General features: G+C 49.0%; 1 protein-coding gene across 1 annotated transcript in view; it reads left to right on the forward strand.

The window, feature by feature from the left end:
* Positions 1-3,741: 3,741 nt before the first annotated feature.
* The window catches only part of TRAM2 (translocation associated membrane protein 2), a 59,008-nt gene continuing 45,655 nt past the window's right edge, over positions 3,742-17,094 (forward strand). The window contains exon 1 of the mRNA XM_075063603.1: positions 3,742-3,963. Coding sequence (XP_074919704.1) covers positions 3,844-3,963 — 120 coding nt within the window. The 5' untranslated portion in view covers positions 3,742-3,843. The remainder of the gene's footprint in view (positions 3,964-17,094) is intronic.

Below are 17,094 nucleotides of genomic sequence, written 5' to 3' on the forward strand. Positions count from 1 at the left end.
AAAAACTCCTGGTGCTCCTACCGTTCGTAAATCCAAGTACTAGACTCTTGCCTAGGGATGTCGCTGTTGATGTGCATCTGTGTAGACTTATCCAATCACTGAGCTTTCTGCTGGGGTTTCCAACAAGGAGACTATACAGTGGAGTGCTCAGACTCAAAACTTACACACTGCCAACAGTGCTGTATAAATGACAGCTCCTCAGCTGGTGCCAACCAGCATAACCACAGCTGGTCTGTCGTTTTTTAAAAAAACAACTTCACTATAAGCTGCAGATTCCTGGAAAGAGGATTTGCACATTCCAGTTCAGTTAAACAATGCAGCACTTTCATTCCACACCAGTCTAACCAGTAAACCAGGGATGGATTTGGGCCCTTCACCCCAAAAACAAGGATTGGGAGTGAGGAGCTAGTTGATGTTTTTCTGTACCATGTAGCTTTGATGAAAAATAATTTTTTTTCACAGAATTTTTTCTGGTTTGCAAGTGAATGCTTTTTCGGTTTTTGAAAAACAGATTTCAAAAATCAGTGCGTATTACGGGTTTGATTTTTATCAACCAAGAAATGTTCAAAGGAATTTCAGTGAAAACAAAAAAGCTGCAATTTTTTTCAGTATTTCCCAGGAAAAATAATTGGTGTTTTTCAGCTAGCTCTGTCGTTCCTGGGTTTCTGAACGCTCCCAAAGCCTGGGCAAGTTCAGAGCTAAGGTTTTGACCTGGGCCCACTTCTAGTTAGAACGGAGTGTCCACATGTCAAAGTTCATTCTAAGCAGCTTCCCCTCCTCCCCTAGGAGGATACGTGTCCAAAAGACAGACCTGGATTGTCTTGCATTTCTGACTATCCCCGAGTCTATGATTCATACTTATTTGCCCCCTCCTATACTTTCCCAGGCCCTGTAACAGTGAGAGCATAACTGAGCCCCCAGATCTGTTGGCGGTAGTTTCATTCCACTTTTTTTTAAAAAGGCCTAATGTTTTTGGCCGTTGGAAAGAAAACCAACTGGAACGGCTTTTCTTTTAAAAAGCAAACTCTGCCCAGCTCCATATAGGGTCTGGCTGACACTCCATAGCCCAGGAATGCTGACTCTAACACAGTGCAGCTGATTCGCCAGCTGACTCCCCTGTGAGCTCTTTCCGCCCACTCCAGTTCCCAGCCACAGACTGAAAGCAAAACACTACCAGCAACTGCCCCTGAACGTAGACCTGATCCTGTGAAACAAGCCCACATTGAGGCATCTCAGCTCCATTGAGGATCATGACCCTGGGTCTTGATCCTTCTCTGCCGTATTCCAGCATAACTCCATGGATTTAGGTGGAGTCAATCTTGTTCTGCCCCGGTGTCTGATTAGAAAATCAGTTCCTGCACCTCGGTGCCTCTAGCTTCCCTGTGGATCCTCTTCCTGTGACACTAACAATGAAGTGATGTGGTGGCTCAAATGGACGAGAGAAGAACATAAGCGCTGCATTACTGGGTCACACTAATGGTCCATCTAGCCCAGTATCCCGTCACTGCCAGTGCCAGGTGCTTCAGAGGGTAGTGTATCAAACAGAGTAATATTGGAAAGATCCACCCCTTGCCTTCCCCTCCCATCTTCTGGTAGTCAGAGGTTGAGGGTCACCCCAAGCATGGGGTTACATCCCTGATTATCTTGTCTCATAGCCATTGATGGACCTGTCCTCCATGAACTTACCTAGTTCTTTGAACCCATTTATACTTTTGGCTATCACAACATCCCATGGCTATGAGTTCCACAGGTTAATTGTGTTGTTGCATGAAAAAGTATTCCTTCTTGTTTCCCCAGCTTCAGGTTTTGTACATGTTTTCCTGATACCCAGACTAAATGCCCCACTTTGTTAATTTCACCCCCATTACAACCCTTAGGTACTGACCCAGCAGTTCCTCCCCACCTTTGGTGGTGGCATTCTTCAGATTAGACTGTTCTCAAGCCCCTCCTTTAGCAGCCACTTAGACAAGCTATTGTGTCTTTTAATCTTTCCTCCTTCATTGGTCCCTCCAGCCCCATCCTCATTTTTCCGAGCAATATTCAATTAGTCAATATCTTTTTAGCAAGAGAACTGCATTTCCTTAGGTGTTTGCATAGTACTGAGCACAGTGGGGACTGCAATTCTTCCATCAACCTAGTTGAGTCTACAGAAGGGGCCAGATCAACCTAACTACGCTGGGTAGGACATGATATTTTTCACAGCCCTGAGAGTTGTAGCTAGATTGACGTAAGTTTTAGGTATAGACCAGGCCTTAGTGAAAGAACCTTTGAGTTTCCCAGTTGCTTATTCTAAGCCACATCCAGTGCTCAGTCTAAACAACACTGTAGGGGTATTATGGAGAGGAAAGCACAGTCAGTGGCATCAGTTCATCAGGACCTAATAGGGATGTCTGCTTCAGTAGAGCATAAGGCCAGGAATCTGTTACCTGTGCCGTTTGTGATGGAGGGGGCACTCAATGCTCTAAATGTCCAGCTTGAAACCGCGCAGCTCGGTCAAACCAGCTGGAGTCAGTCCTTCATCCCAGGGTAGAATGGGCCAGATCCTTAGCTGGTGTCAATCAGCATTGTTCTGTTGAAGCCAAAGGAGCTACACTGACTTACACCAGCTGAGGAGCTGGCCTGGTGTGTTTACTGTGTAGGTCTTTGAGATGACATCTTAAAAACAAAGTGTCTATTTCCAGTTTTTCTAAGCTATTTGCACTCACCTCACCCCTCCCCTGCATGGCATGACCCCAAACTCATCTGCAAGACCCTGCTTGGTCCACATTTAAGTCCCTCTTAATGACCCACTTTTGCCTTGCAGGCTATAGTGAACTGGGTTGACTTGTACGTAAATCGCCTATTGTTGATCCCTCTCCCCGTACCTTTGTCTGCTCGTTGGTCTGTCCTTAGACTGTCCGCTCTTTAGACAGAGCCCACCCCTACCCCAGTGTTTGGAAAGCACCTCCTACTTTGGAGTGCTGCCATAAATAAATAAGAATCGATATTAATGAGTCCAGACAGCTCTGCCCTGGAGACTTTGGCCAGATTATTCTTGTACTTCATATTACCCTCTTTCGGCCTGGCTGCTGCTCTCTACCCCAGAAGCAGCTGCATTCCAGTGCTGCTCTGTGTGTATAACTTGTGAAGCACCTTGAATCCTGGCCCCTGAAAGGTGTTCAGAATGTGCTGCATTATTCTTCAGTAGGTGTTTGGTTGGATGTTAAAAGGGGAGAAGCCTAGGGCAAGATAATAGGGATGTGAACAGGAAGTCGCTGGGACCTGTGTGGGTTTAATGCCTCTGAAGGTAAAGTCAGAGGGGCCCAATCCTCACTCATAGGCTTTAGTCAGGCTGCTCATATGAATAATGCTCAGCGGGTAAAGGCTGTATGTTTCTAGCACCTCTGGAGGTGGAATAAAGTGGGTTTGGGAGGCAGCATCGCCTAGGCTGCAACTCTGGCGACCTTGCGTCTGTTCCCAGTTCTGCTCTTAGCCTGCTGGGCGATCTTGGGTAAATCACTGTCCCACTCCGTGCCTCAGTTTCCCCGTCTGACAAGCGGAGATAGTGAGACTGACCCACTAGGTGGGTGAAGGGTTGAACAGTGGGAGGCAGGAGTGAAGACGGGGTGGGTTGAAAGCCGGGGGAGTAGCCGGGGGACAGCGAGCCGGGCGGGGCGGTAAGGAGCCGAGCCCGGCCGGCGGCCAGCCAGCCCCACGGGCAGGGACGGGTTAAGCGGCGGGCGGGGCGGGGCGGTCGGGCAGGCGCGGGTCCCGAGCAGCTGCCGAAGTTGTCCGGGCCCCGGGCCGGGAGAAGTTTGCGGCGCTGGGCGGAGGCAGCGGCGGGCTGCTCGCTCCGCTCCGGCCATGGCCTTCCGCCGGCGGGCCAAGAGCTACCCGCTCTTCAGCCAGGAGTTCCTGATCCACAACCACGCGGACATCGGCTTCTGCCTGGTGCTCTGCGTGCTCATCGCGCTCATGTTCGAGGTGAGAGCGGGGGCCCTGCCCCCCCCGGGCACCCCCTGCACCTCTCCGTGGGACCCTTCCCCAGGACTTCGCCCTGTGCACCCTCGGGTGCTGCCCTCACCACCCTGGGACCCTGCTGCACCCCGTCCTGCAGATACACCGCAGGCCCTCGCGGGATACTGCCTGCTGCACCCCACGGGACCCTATTTCACTTCCTTGGGGGACCCCTCTGCAGCCCTCAGTGATGGGACACTGCACCTCTTCCTGGGAGTGTTCCCTGTGTCTCTCCAAGGGACCCCAAGGCAGTCCCTCCACCTAGGGTGTCCTCCCTGGGACCCCAATGCACTGCACCCCTCTGGGGGTGGATCCCAATGTAACTCCTACCCAGGGGATCCTGCTACCCCACATCCCTATTGGAGGGCTCCGTTAATAGAAGGGTTTCCAGCAGATCCTTTCTTTGTCAGTGGAAGCAAATTCCCACCTCCCCTGGTGCTCCCCTGGAGAGTGCACCTTTGCAATGCACCCCTTCAGTATGTGCGGGAGAAGACGACCCCACCGCATCCTGCCTGAGGAGGGAATCCCAGTGATTCTGCCTTTCGGCACTACCTCCTTTGCGCCCATCGTGGGGAGCGCCGTGCACTAAGTCCCTCAGGCCCCACCATCCTCCTTTTCCGTGCCCTGTTGTGGGTTAGTTTCCCTCCCCTACACTGCACTTCCTTCCCCGTTCATTCGCCAGGGATCCTTCCCACTTTTCGTGTCCTCTCCCACCCCCATACACAGCCATCGACTCCCAAGTAACTTCATTTCCCCTCTTCCATAGCCCCAGCTGCTTCTGCACTCTGTCCACACCCACAGCTTGGACCCCTGCAACTTCCAGTCTCCTCAGTACATCCTTCCCTGTCCCCAGTGCCTCCTCCTTCCCCTCCAGTTTGCGATCTCCACTTCCCTCCCAGCTCCTCTTAGACCTGAATCAGTGCCCGCCAGGAACAAGATTTCCCCCTGGCCTCTAGCTGCTGCCCTCCTTGAGTCTGGTTGAGTGTAGGTGAGCGTAGGGGTACACTGACTAGCTACTGCCAGGGGATGGCAGTGCTTGTGGGACCCCTGTCCATGGAGTGGGATAATACCCGCTGTGTCAAGAGATTGGCAGGGTGGCATTGTTCAGTCTCTGTGTTTGGGCCTGGAGCAAGCAGCGTGATGACAGCCTTGCACTTCTCCATTGGGGGGTGGAGGAAAAGACACTTGGGGTGAGGCTGTCCCTGAGCTAGAGCTCCGGGGAGGGGGACAGCTGGCTCTGGCCAGTGTTTTCCCCAGGGTTTGGGGATGAGCTGTCCAATGACATTGGTTTGTGCCCCAGAAGTGGAGGGAGCTGATGAGTGAGGGGAAGTTCTGCCCAGACTGCTCAGTTGGATGTGGCTGGAGTTGAAGTGGAGTGGCTTTAAGGCAGGGGCTGTGGGGGGACGTGTTGTGATGGGGCCACAACCTTTTGAGGTTTGGTGGGAAACCCTGCAGTGTCCTGTCAGGCTGTGATGAGCAGGGGAGGTGGCAGTGTGTGCCCACAGCTAGGCCACCTGATGCTGTGATCCTGACAGCTCTCTAGCTATGCAGGGCAGGCTAGGTGAGGACATCCCTTGTCTGGGAGACCTCCAAGCAGCGAGTCCGTGCTGCTGGGAATGGTGATGGCGATTCAAATGGAAGACTAATGCTCAGCCTGATTCAAATGCCCCTGTGCTGCTGGATTTCCCCATCTTTCAGGTGCACTGTGGCCATGAGATGCAGTGTTGGATTTTAGGTGAGGCACATAACTCAGAGAGTGACTGCTCTTGGATTTTTAAGACCTGTGGTGCTTCCTGCCAGGATCTGCTGTTGATCTTGGTGTCCTTCCTAAATTCTGATTTGCGGTGTTACATTTACCTAGATTTCCCCCTCCATGCAGTTCTTTGCCTCCTGTCCTCAGTATAGTGCGGATGAATTGCTGGGCTCTGTCAAAGGGGCACTACCAGATTTTAAATCTTTTTTTTTTTTTTTTAATCCGTTATCTAGGTTACCGCTGATATCTTTGATTACCAAAATCAAAAGAAGTTTAAAAATCCAGCCCACTTTTCACCATTTGTGTAGCTTGCTCTGAGTTTCCCGCAGCTGTCGTTACTTCTGTGTTTGTTTATAACCAACCCCTTTCTCTCTCTGGATTCTTGTGTGCCAGCACCTGGTTGCAATGTTTGGGGTGCAAACTCTGCAGGGGAATATGTAAATTCAGATCAAACAGAGGATTTTTTAAAGAAGTGGAAACATTTCTATAAATAGGGTTCATTTATAGAAGAAAAATGGCTTTGCCTGTAGAGGGTGAGAGGCAGTGTTGGTGGAGGATGTCTGCCCCTTCCCTTTCTCTGGGAGGAGGAGTTAATGGTGATGCAGCCATCCTTTTCCTTTGCTCATAAGCTAGGGATGCCATCTCTGAGGTACAAAAAACTGGGACATTCGGGATGATCCTGAGCGCGTTATACACCGCCAGCTGGCCAGTTTTTGAAGCACCCTGACCGACACCTATGATAGTTATCTCAAAGAGGGACAATTCTGGGAGAATCTGGCCAGATGACAACCCTACTATTGAGGTACTGGGGGTTAGGTGTCAGTGGGGGCAGCTGGCCTACCATTTTCCACCACCTCATTTTGTTCCCACCTTCCCCAGCATTGCCCGTTTCCTGGAGGGAGTCATGATCCTGACCTTAGAGAAATGTCCTGATGGAGGAGAGCACTGCCCCCTCCCAGGCCACATGGTCCCCAGTGCCCCTTTCCCCATGATTGGGGAATCTTCCCCTCCACCAACCCCTGAGCTCATCAGGAGCCTTGTTCTCCCTGTTTCCAGAGACATCCCAGAAGCCTGAGGTGCTCTCCTGCCTCCCTCCAGCCAGTCCCCACCTGAGGGAACCCAATGAAACCTTAGACACGAGTGTCCACTCCTCTTGTGGGAGGGGGAGTTATTTATCTGCCCCTCCCCACTACGTATGATAACAATGGAACCCCTGGTAATGGGAGAGGAGCAGACGCTTCACCTCTCCCAAGCCTGGCATCAGGGCTCTTCCTCCCTGTCCCTAGCAGGGAGAGCAGGCTCCTTGCAGCCCCAGTGCTTTGCACAGAAATGTCAGGAATGTGGAGCTTCCCCCCCACCCCCACCCCTGTTCCCAGCTTTCTCCTCTCTTTCCTCTCCTCTTTCAGGGGAGGAGACGGGATAGGGAGGGGGCTGAGGATTCCTGCTGAACAACTCAGCCCTTCAGGCTTGCTCCATACATGGAGTCTGGCCAGCCTGGCACCTCAGGGGCGGGCGTGCTTCTGCGGTCAGCCTAAACCATGTGTGTCTGATAGAATCGTGTCCCTCCCAGGCCCCCAGCTGAGTGCCACGTTTCAGGGCAAATGGAGATGAGATGGAAGGTGGTGGTGGGGCGGAGAACTCATCAGAGAAGCGGGAAACCCATTTCCTTAATTAAAAAAACAAAACAAGAAAAAAGATAGTTCCTCCCTCCCTTTCATTGCAATGCACTGAATGAACAAGTAGTTTTCAGTACATAGAAATCTTAATGTCTTTAAAGGAAACATCTAAATTAGAGCCAGAAAGGCCAGCTGGCTGGGGTATAAATTCCAAAACCACATGCAAATGCTGCAGAGTTGGACACACGGGCTGCAAGTTTCAGAGTTGTACTTTGAAAACAAAACAAGCAGTGACTTTGAGCAGGAGAGGATTTTGTCTCCCACTAACACAGCAGGCCGAGGGTTTTCCTTTTCTTGCTGCTGGTGGTCACTTTACCGAACTTTCTTGCTTTAGGACTCTGTCTACATTGGCACTTTTGTCAGTATAACTTTGCCAGTGTGGACAGTGCTATGTCTGCGGGAGAGCATCTCCCAAAGACATGGCTACTGCTGCTTGTTGGAGGTGGTTTAATTATGTCCACGGGAGAACTCTCTCCTATCAGCATAGATAGGCTACACAGGAGATCTTACAGCGGTACAGCTCTGCTGCTGTAAGCTGTCTAGTGTAGACATGGCCTTAGCCTCAGGGCTGTGTGCGGAATAAGCTTGTCTGGGCTCTCTTTAGAAAAAGCTGATTGAATTTTTGCACAGTTGGAAGATGTTGGCTTGACGGTCCTGGTGACGGGACTTGTCTACGGTGGTATTTTCATTAATGTCCCACCATTGCGGCTGCACTAGCCAGAATCCTTATGTAGACAGAGCATTATTACCATCTAGACCACAGAAGAAAATTGTTAGAAGAACCTAAATGACGCTTTTGAGAGAGAAGGTGGGTGAGGTAATATCTGTTATTGGACCAACTTCTGTTGGTGAGAGAGATGAGCTTTTGAGCTCCACACAGCTTCTTCAGGCCTGGGAAAGGTACTCTGAGCTTCTCCTCTAAATACAAGATGGAACAGATTGTTTAGCATTAGTGGTTAGTGCATATTCTAAGGAATCATTGAAGGTGAAGTAGCCCATTAATACATCTGCAGTCATAGGAGAAAAAGCGGGGTTAGTGGGTTACAGATTGTTATAATAATAATTTTCAGTGTTTAGTGGAGTTATGAATTTAAGCTCCCAGGCTTGTCTTTGGAAAGTGTGCAGGTTTCGTTCAAGGATGCGGACTGATAGGGTCAGATGAAAAGTGGTCACCCACAGCTGCTGGGGTGTTTTGTCTTTTATCATTTTCCTGTGTGAGTTCATTCAGCGTAGGTGCCTTTGATAATTTTACTCCCTCATCTAGACCTGCACTGAGACAACACAGTAATAAAAACACCCGTGTCTTCTCTACACTGGAGCTGCAACAACGGAGGAGAATTGAAGAAGAATTTTAGTGTAGGGGCAGCCCAGGCAGAGCCAGTATTAGAGTAAAGGAGACCTGTGATGAGACAAAAATGGTGTGTTTTTTGTTGTTTTTTTATATGCATAGAGATAATTTGAAGTGTTTTGTGCTGGAAATGCTGACTTTGTATCCCTTACTTTCTCCCCCACCCTCTAGAAAGTTCTATGGATGTCTGGAGAACTCGGAAGGACATGTGACATACCATGCAAATGTGACCCTCTCTTCCCTTCCCGCTTAGGCAGGTTTCAACACACCTACTCTCCACCTTCGCCTGTCCCAGTGACCTCACACCCTCTTGATCTCCTTTCACTTCTTCTCTTCAACTTCTCCCCTTTTACTGCTGCCTTTCATAGTACACATATGCTGTGGTCCCCGCACCCTTGAGCTGTGCCTGCACATACGGGAGCATGTAGAATACAGGCACTACTTGTGTATCTACGTGTCACAATGAAAGGCTCCAGCAACAGAGAGCTGCTGGTGTCTTTTCCCACGGAAGGAAAAGTCTCTGGCAGGAGGGCAGTATCCTGAAAAATAGCAGCGTAGAGGTGGGAGACACTGCTTGGGCATGTAGGTAGATACACTGAAGTTCAAACGCGTATGGCATTCTGCTTGCTTAAGCCATGTCTCACCTTCTAAACTGCTATTTGTAGCCCTTCTTGCTGGGAGTTCAGTGTCCGTACTCTACATGCCTCTGTAAGTGTAGATGTGCTTTTAGAAAGTCATTTCTTGACTCCAGCTGCCTCTTACTATCACATCATCCCCTCTGTACCCTTCACATATGAACCTACTGAATGCAGCATGCACAGGCAGCACCTCCAGTTCCTGTCTTGCATCATGGGTCCTCTGGCTCTCCGTGTCCCACTGCAATTGCTGTCAGAGGTTTCTAATGGCCTCTTCCTGGCCAGGGGGGTCCTCAGGCTCTGGTCCAGCCTCCTAAACTGCCGCTTTTGGCTGCATCAGTCATACCCCCCGTCTTGACGTCTTGTCCTCGCTTGGTGTTTGTTGTGGCTGTCTTGGTTCTCCGACCTCTCTGATCAGAGTCTCTTCTCGTGGGTGCTTCTCCCCCTTCCCACTCTGGTGAGGTGCCTCAGGACTGTGCCTTGCCCCTGCCTCACTTTACAGCCTCTCCTTGTGAGATCTGATCAGTGATCTTTGCCGGAATGATGTCTCTCTCCACTCCTGCCCTGCCCCCTCGCTCCTGCCCTGTGTCTGCCTATCTCTAACAATTCCAGCATCCCTGACTGGTGATCTCTTTCCAAAGCTGCCTTTATCCTTCCTCCCCTCCACCCCAGTCTTGATCATCATCGTTGCTCAGATCCACAACCTGGGTATCCCCTTTGACTCCTTGTTTCCTTTCTCACCTCGCGTAGGCATGCTGCTTCCATGTCCTGCCATTTGCTGCTCCATACATCCGACGAAGTGGGTATTCACCCACGAAAGCTCATGCTCCAATACGTCTGTTAGTCTATAAGGTACCACAGGACTCTTTGCTGCTTTTACAGATCCAGACTAACATGGCTACCCCTCTGATTCTTGCTGCTCCATGACATTTCTAAGATCCGCCCTACGTCTGCTAGTGTCGGAGACTGTTTGCACGGTGGAGTCACTTCACCAGGGATGGGTGAATGCAGGACGCGGGGGCTTTGAGCAGCCTTTGGGCCATGTGTTAGGCCTTACTCAGGCTGGTGTGGAGCTCGGAGAGTATCATCTACTGACCCCTTCTAGACTGTAGTGGCCAGAGCTCAGATCAAAGCGGAGAGTCTCAAGCTCTCTCCTAGGCCGCACTGCTAGATGCTGCCGTCAGCTGGTGAAAGGTTTAGCACTCCTGCTGTCTGGCAATAGAGACATGGAGAGGCTGAAGGAAATGTCAGAACCTGCCTCACAATAGACCATTTCCTATAGGAAAGGATTTTTCTGGGCTCCCAGGCACTTTCCATGTGACTGTGACTTAACCATTTCCTTCCAAATCTACAGCTGGCGCACTTCTGACCTAGACAGCCGCCGTTGTGTGTTGTCAGCTCACAGGTGGTGAGCTACTATCTGGCCGCAGTCCTTGCTGCCCTAAAGCTTGTTGTGTAGCTCTGTGCTGCTTAGGCCTCAGCTGGAGTATTGTGTCCAGTTGTGAGTACCACATTTCAGGAAAGATGTGGACAAATTGGAGACAGGCCAGAGAAGAGCAACAAAAAATTATTAAAGGTCAAACATGACCTATGAGAGAAGATTGAAAACATTTAGTATGGAGAAGAGAAGACTGAGGGGGACATGAGAACAGTTTTCAAGTATGTAAACTGTTGTTGCAAGGAGGAGGGAGAAAAATTGTCCTAACCTCAGAGGTTAAGGAGAACAAGAAGCAATGGGCTTAAATTGAAGCAAGGGAGGTTTATGTTGGACATTAGGGAAAAAGTTCCTAACTGTCAGGGTGATTAAGCACTGGAACAAATTGCCTACGGAGGTTGTGGAATCTCTGTCTTTGGAGGTTTTTAAGAGCAGGTTAGACCAGTGGTTCTCAACCTATTTACCACTGTGGGCTGCATATGCAGCTCTCTGTGTTACGTGGGCCGCATCCACACGATATATATATACTACCTGTGTGGCCCTAAGGATGTCACATGGGCCGCTGCTGCATGCTGATTGCACTGCAAGTGGGCCGCAGGTTGAGAACCGCTGGGTTAGACAAACCTCTGTCAGGGATGGTCTAGTTATTATTTAGTCCTGCCATGAGTGCAGGGAACTGGACTAGATGCCTCTCGAGGTCCCTTCCAGTCCTACGCTACTATGATTCTATGAACATGGTGGCTAATACAACTCTGAACAGCTGTACAGCCTTTCACACACAAAGTACTGTATCAACTTCTTAGGGCCTGACCCTGCAACTGCTCTTCACACACTCAGCTTCTATTGACTTCAGTGGGAAATCCCTGTGCAGAGAGCACTTTGTAACCAAGGCCCTGCCTTGGCAGGTCAGACTAGTGCCCTTTGTAGCCTGGTATTCTGTCTTGGCCAAGGGGCAGTCGCCAGATGGCAAAGAAGGACAGTGCAGCACTTAGAGCACTAGCCTAGGAGTGGGGAGTTCTGAGTTATTCAAGTCTGTTCCACAACAAGGTTTGTATAATTCACTTAGCCTCTCTGTGCTTCTGTTTCCCATCTAAAATTGGGATAATAGTACTTCCCCCACCTCAGAGGGGTGTTGCAAGGACAAATACATTAAAAAGTGAGGCACTCTGTGACAGGAGCCTTGTAAGTTTCTTGCTAGAGAGATGCCTTTGAAACTGGACTGGACACAATGCTGTGCAATAGATAAACCCTTCCCAAATTCACAGTCCATTTTGGTAAATTTCACATCACAGCATTTTAAAATTTCATGGTTTTAGATAATAAATTTTAGTGTTGTCACAAAGCATGAATATGTATTTAAAAATATAACCATGTAAAGCCCTTACAAACCAACAAGGAATCTAGTGGCACCTTACAGGGGGGAGGGATAGCTCAGTGGTTTGAGCATTGGTCTGCTAAACCCAGGGTTGTGAGTTCAATCCTTGAGGGGGCCATTTGGGGATTTAGTTGGGGATCCACTCCTGTGTTGAGCAGGGGGTTGGAGTAGATGACCTTCTGAGGTCTCTTCCAACCCTGACAGTCTATGATAAAGACTAACAGATTTATTTGGGCATAAGCTTTCTTGGGTAAGTAAACCCAAGAAATGAGGCTTTTTACTCACAAAAGCTTATGCCCAAATAAATCTGTTAGTCTTTAAGGTGTCATGAGACTCCTTGTTGTTTTTGTGGATACAGACTAACACGGCTACCCCTGGTACATGTAAAGACCTTAAGTCAGCATTTCTCAAACTGGCTATTGTGGCAGGTCCGTGGTATTGCCACTTCTGCGTTACTTTCAGAGCTCGGCAGGCAGAAAGCAGCGGCTGCTGTCCAGGTGCCCAGCTCTGAAGGCAGAGCTGCCGCCAGCAGCAGCGCAGAAGTAAGAATGCCATGGTATGGTATCGCCACCCTTATTTCTGCGCTGCAGCCTGCAGTGGTGCTGCTTTCTGAGCTGTGTCCCTGGCTAGCAGCCGCCACTTTCTGGGCACCCAGTTGTGAAGGCAGTGGAGAAGTATGGGTAGCAATACTGTGACACCTCTTTCTTCCCCCCACACACCTTCCCCTCACACCCACACAGTAGCCAGATTTCATGGGAGGGAGAGATCAGTTTCATGATCTGTGCCATGTTTTTCATGGCTGTGAATTCAGTAGGACCCTAACTATAGTGAACAGTCTTGTCTTGGCAGTGAGATGGAGGAAATGATCTACTATATGCTTCTCCATCTGTTGCTTCTAAGATGAAGGCTGATGTGATGACGATATTGTTTTGGATTGAACCCAGTTTCAGTCCCCTCTTAATTCATGTTGGAGCTGGTTCCCATCCAGACTGATGGTGTGAAAGTTGTAGTTAGTGTGAGAGTCAGAAAGCAGCGCTGGATTTTCTACAGCTCCTGGCCTCTTTGGCAAGCCGTCTAAATGGGATTCTACTCCTGACCTGTCCAGGGTCAGTGCAGGAAGCTACAGGCCAGACCACGCTTTGAAAAGACATGCTTGCTCATTCTAAAAGTAAATCTAAGTGATGGCAAAGAATCACTTTCACTATTTTTCTGATTAAAATTACCCCATATTTAAATTAAAATAAGTTCTCTTCACCCAAGCCCCAAATTGCTTTTATTTCACTGACATTTTTTTAAACCATGTTCTAGCAACAAATGAAACTTGAAAAGGATTTGATTTGCAATGCCGGTGTTATGACATGGATGACTGCACCACCAGTTGCTCTTGCTTTAACTAGGTTATCCTTAATAATACCAAACTCTCACACAGTGTTTTTCATCTCTCGATCAACAAAGCACTTTTCTGAGGAGGTCAGTATCATTGTCCACATTTTACAGATGTGGAAACTGAGGCACGGGGGGATGATGTGACTTGCCCAGGGTCACCCAACAGACCAGTGGCAGAGCTGGGAATCAAATCCCTATTTCCTGGTCCAGGGCCCTCTCTTCTGGCTTGCAGAGCTGTAGACATTTATGGTAATAAAATCTTGCTGACTTGTGTTAAATTCCTATTTGTTTCAAACCATTCAGATAAGCTTGTTGCTAAAGCACACTTGGGAGGTGCAGCATTGCTACTTTGTATAACCTATACTCACTAAACTTGGAAACTTCCCCCCTCCGCGTGCCTTGAAAGTAGGTGGTTTTAGTTAGTCAAAACCAAAAGCACATCTGGATTCTAGGGTCACCACACAGCTTGGTGGGAGGAGAGATGAAACTATTTTACCCAGAGTCATTAAAGGTCCAGTTGTGATGCTTTTTCTTGTATTCTTGTTCCCATCCTTGTTTCGGACGTTCAGCACTGTCGTCCTGAATCCTGATCTCCCAAATATGATCCTGCCAAGGGGAGGAGGCTGACAAATGAGCTCCTGTTTCCAGACTAATACTAAATATACTCTGCCCTATTATAGCACCCTCCACGAAAAGCTCTTAAAACGCCGTACAAATAGTAACGAATGAAGCCTCACAGTAGCCCTTTGTTGTAGGGTAGTGTGTCATTTGTATCTGATGGACAGGGAAACCGAGGAGAACAGAGGTGAAGTGACCTGGCCAAGGTTGCAGAATTTATGGCGGAACTGGGGTTAGAATCTAGATCTCCTAGTGCGGTGGGGATAAATATAAGGGAAATGTGTGGTAGACGAACTGTTGTCTGTTAAAATAGACAGGAATCTTTGGACAGTGTGTTTAAATGAGATGCTAAAAAACCTCCTTCTGTTTTATCCTTGAGCCTCAGCTTTCAAATCTGGGAGTCCAAATTATGTGCAGGTCCTATTCTGATGCATCTGGAATGTACTTCGGATTAACAAGTTTTTATTTTTGTTTCAATGGGCACTCGAGCCCTCAGAGGACAACATTAGGAAGCAATGTATATTTTTTAAATTGTTTGTCAAACCTCTAATATGAACAGAAATATTTTACTGCTGCAAGGAGGCTGTGTAATCTGTCACCCGAGGTTTTTAAGAACGGGTTAGAAAAACACCGGTTACAGAAAGCCTAGATAATGCTTAGTCCTGTTTCAGTGCAGGGGTTTAGACTAGATGTAGGGTGGCCAGATGTCCCAATTTTATGGGGACAGTTCCGATTTTGGGGTCTTTTTCTTATATAGGCCCCTCTTACCCTCCACCCCTGTCCCGATTTTTCACATTTGCTGTCTGGGTCACCCTAACTAGATGACACATAAAGGTTCCCTTCCAGTCTTACATTTCTATGATTTATTTCTAAGCAAACTTCCCAGGCAGGGCGGGGCCAAGTTTATGCATTTAAAGGTGTTGAAAACCAAACCCAGTAACTTGCTGTTAGCTGCAGACAAGTGCCTGGGCACACCTGAAAGTGAAACTGACCGACTTCTGACTAGAAACATTTGTCAGTTTCACTTTTGATTTTGCTGCATGACCTGCAAAGTGCCAACAGCTTGAACAATGAAGTAGGTGGGGTCAGGATTTTAAGATGGTTTTCTGAGGGGGAGGGGATGCCCTTTAATAGGTCTGTTTTGGATGCCCAGAATCTCTAGTCACATCTAAAAATCTTGATATTATATAAATTCCAGCTTTTAATAATCCAAGATACGTCAGTAACAGAGCCATGAATTATTGATACATGGATCTGCGCGTGCTCTAGGTTCTCTTCTAAAGGGGGAAAAGGGCACCCCAGCATTTATCTGGGATAAGCAGCTCCCACACTAAGAATTATTTTGACTTCATTCACTCTGTTATAAGTAAACAGGTGGGCTATGCATTGTGACGATAAGTCTTCAAATACTTGTCGTAATAATTGTGCGGTGTTACTTTAATTTGTGGACCCCATTATCCCATTCACTTCCCTATGGCGTGTTGAGTAGTTCCCAGTGTGATGTTTCTCTAATACTGGCAGTGCTGTATTTGCCAGAGGGGACCGTACCCCTCCCTGGGCTGGATTTTTCTCCTTGGCCCAGATATTCTCCTTAGCTGCACAAGAAGCTGCTATTCTGACATTCTCACAAGGTTTTGATTTGTTGCACCATTTGCCAAGGATGGTGCTTGTTGCATTGGATACAAAGGGTGTTGAAGGCTATTCCAGCATGTGCCCCCCCTACCCCACCCCCCCCGCCCCTTGCCAAGGGTTCTGCTAGATGCAAGCAACTGAGGGCATGTCTACACTGAACAAACAGCGCCACAGCAGTGAGTCTGAGCCCAGGTCTACATACTAGGGGTCACGCTACAGGGCTAAAAGTAGCAGTGTAGACATTCCTGCGCAGGCTCAGAGATCCACTCCCTCGCCGGGTTTCCATGCCTCAGCTCCTGTCCGAGTGGGAACATTATACTGCTATTTTTAGCCCCGTAGCGCAAGTCCCATGAGTCTGAGTGTGTAGACCTAGGTTCTGAGGCTTACTGCTGCAGGCTTTTTTGTGCAGTGTAGACATACTGAGTGACTGTTGGATGCCAGCCTAGTTCTAGAACTGGGGTTTTAATGTCACCAGTTTAGACTCTCATTGGATCAGGTGTCAGTATCGTATTCACCGGAGCAGATTCCTGTCTAAGTGATTGGGAGATTAAAACCCATCTGGCTAGTAGCTGGAGTAGGGCAGGAGAGCTGTAATTTGCACAGCATTCGGGAAGCTTCGTTTTGGCTAGTGCCATCCCTTGCAAACCGTTCTGTGCAAACAGTAGCTCCTCTCCCACCCGCTTGCTCATTACTCATTCCCCTAATCTGACTTTTCTCCACGTCACCGGCTGGCAGTGCACTCGATGGATTCCAAACTCCAGCTGGTGCCAGTGTGTTTACGCAGGCAGCAGAGGAGCCTGGCAAACGGCCCGTGGCCAAGTTGCTGCACAGACTTGCAAAGAGAGTGCAAGGTAAAGGCATCTTGGAGATGAGGCACCGGTTTATGTTCTCGCCTGTAGTGCCTGTGAGGGACGCGGGGCCAGGGCCAGCTTTAGGCCTATTCCACCAATGCCCCCGAATTGGGCCCCGCGCCCAGTGAGAATCCTTTCCCTGGCTAAAGGTACCTTCTTAATTTTACTCACCCGGCAGCATGCTGGGTCTTCGGCGGCACTTTGACGGCGGGTACTTTGCTCACTCTGGCTCTTCAGTGCCGCCAAAGACTCGGAACACCGCCCGGTGTGTACAAGCCCCACGTGTTTTGTTTTGTTTTGTTTTTTTTAGTCATCCCTGCCAGGGCCCCGTCAAAATTGTTCGAACTGGGCCCCGCACTTCCTAAAGCTGGTCCTTGGCGGGGCTGAGC

Source organism: Chelonoidis abingdonii, chromosome 3 (genome assembly GCF_003597395.2).
Source record: "Chelonoidis abingdonii isolate Lonesome George chromosome 3, CheloAbing_2.0, whole genome shotgun sequence".
NCBI classification, from domain to species: domain Eukaryota; kingdom Metazoa; phylum Chordata; order Testudines; family Testudinidae; genus Chelonoidis; species Chelonoidis abingdonii.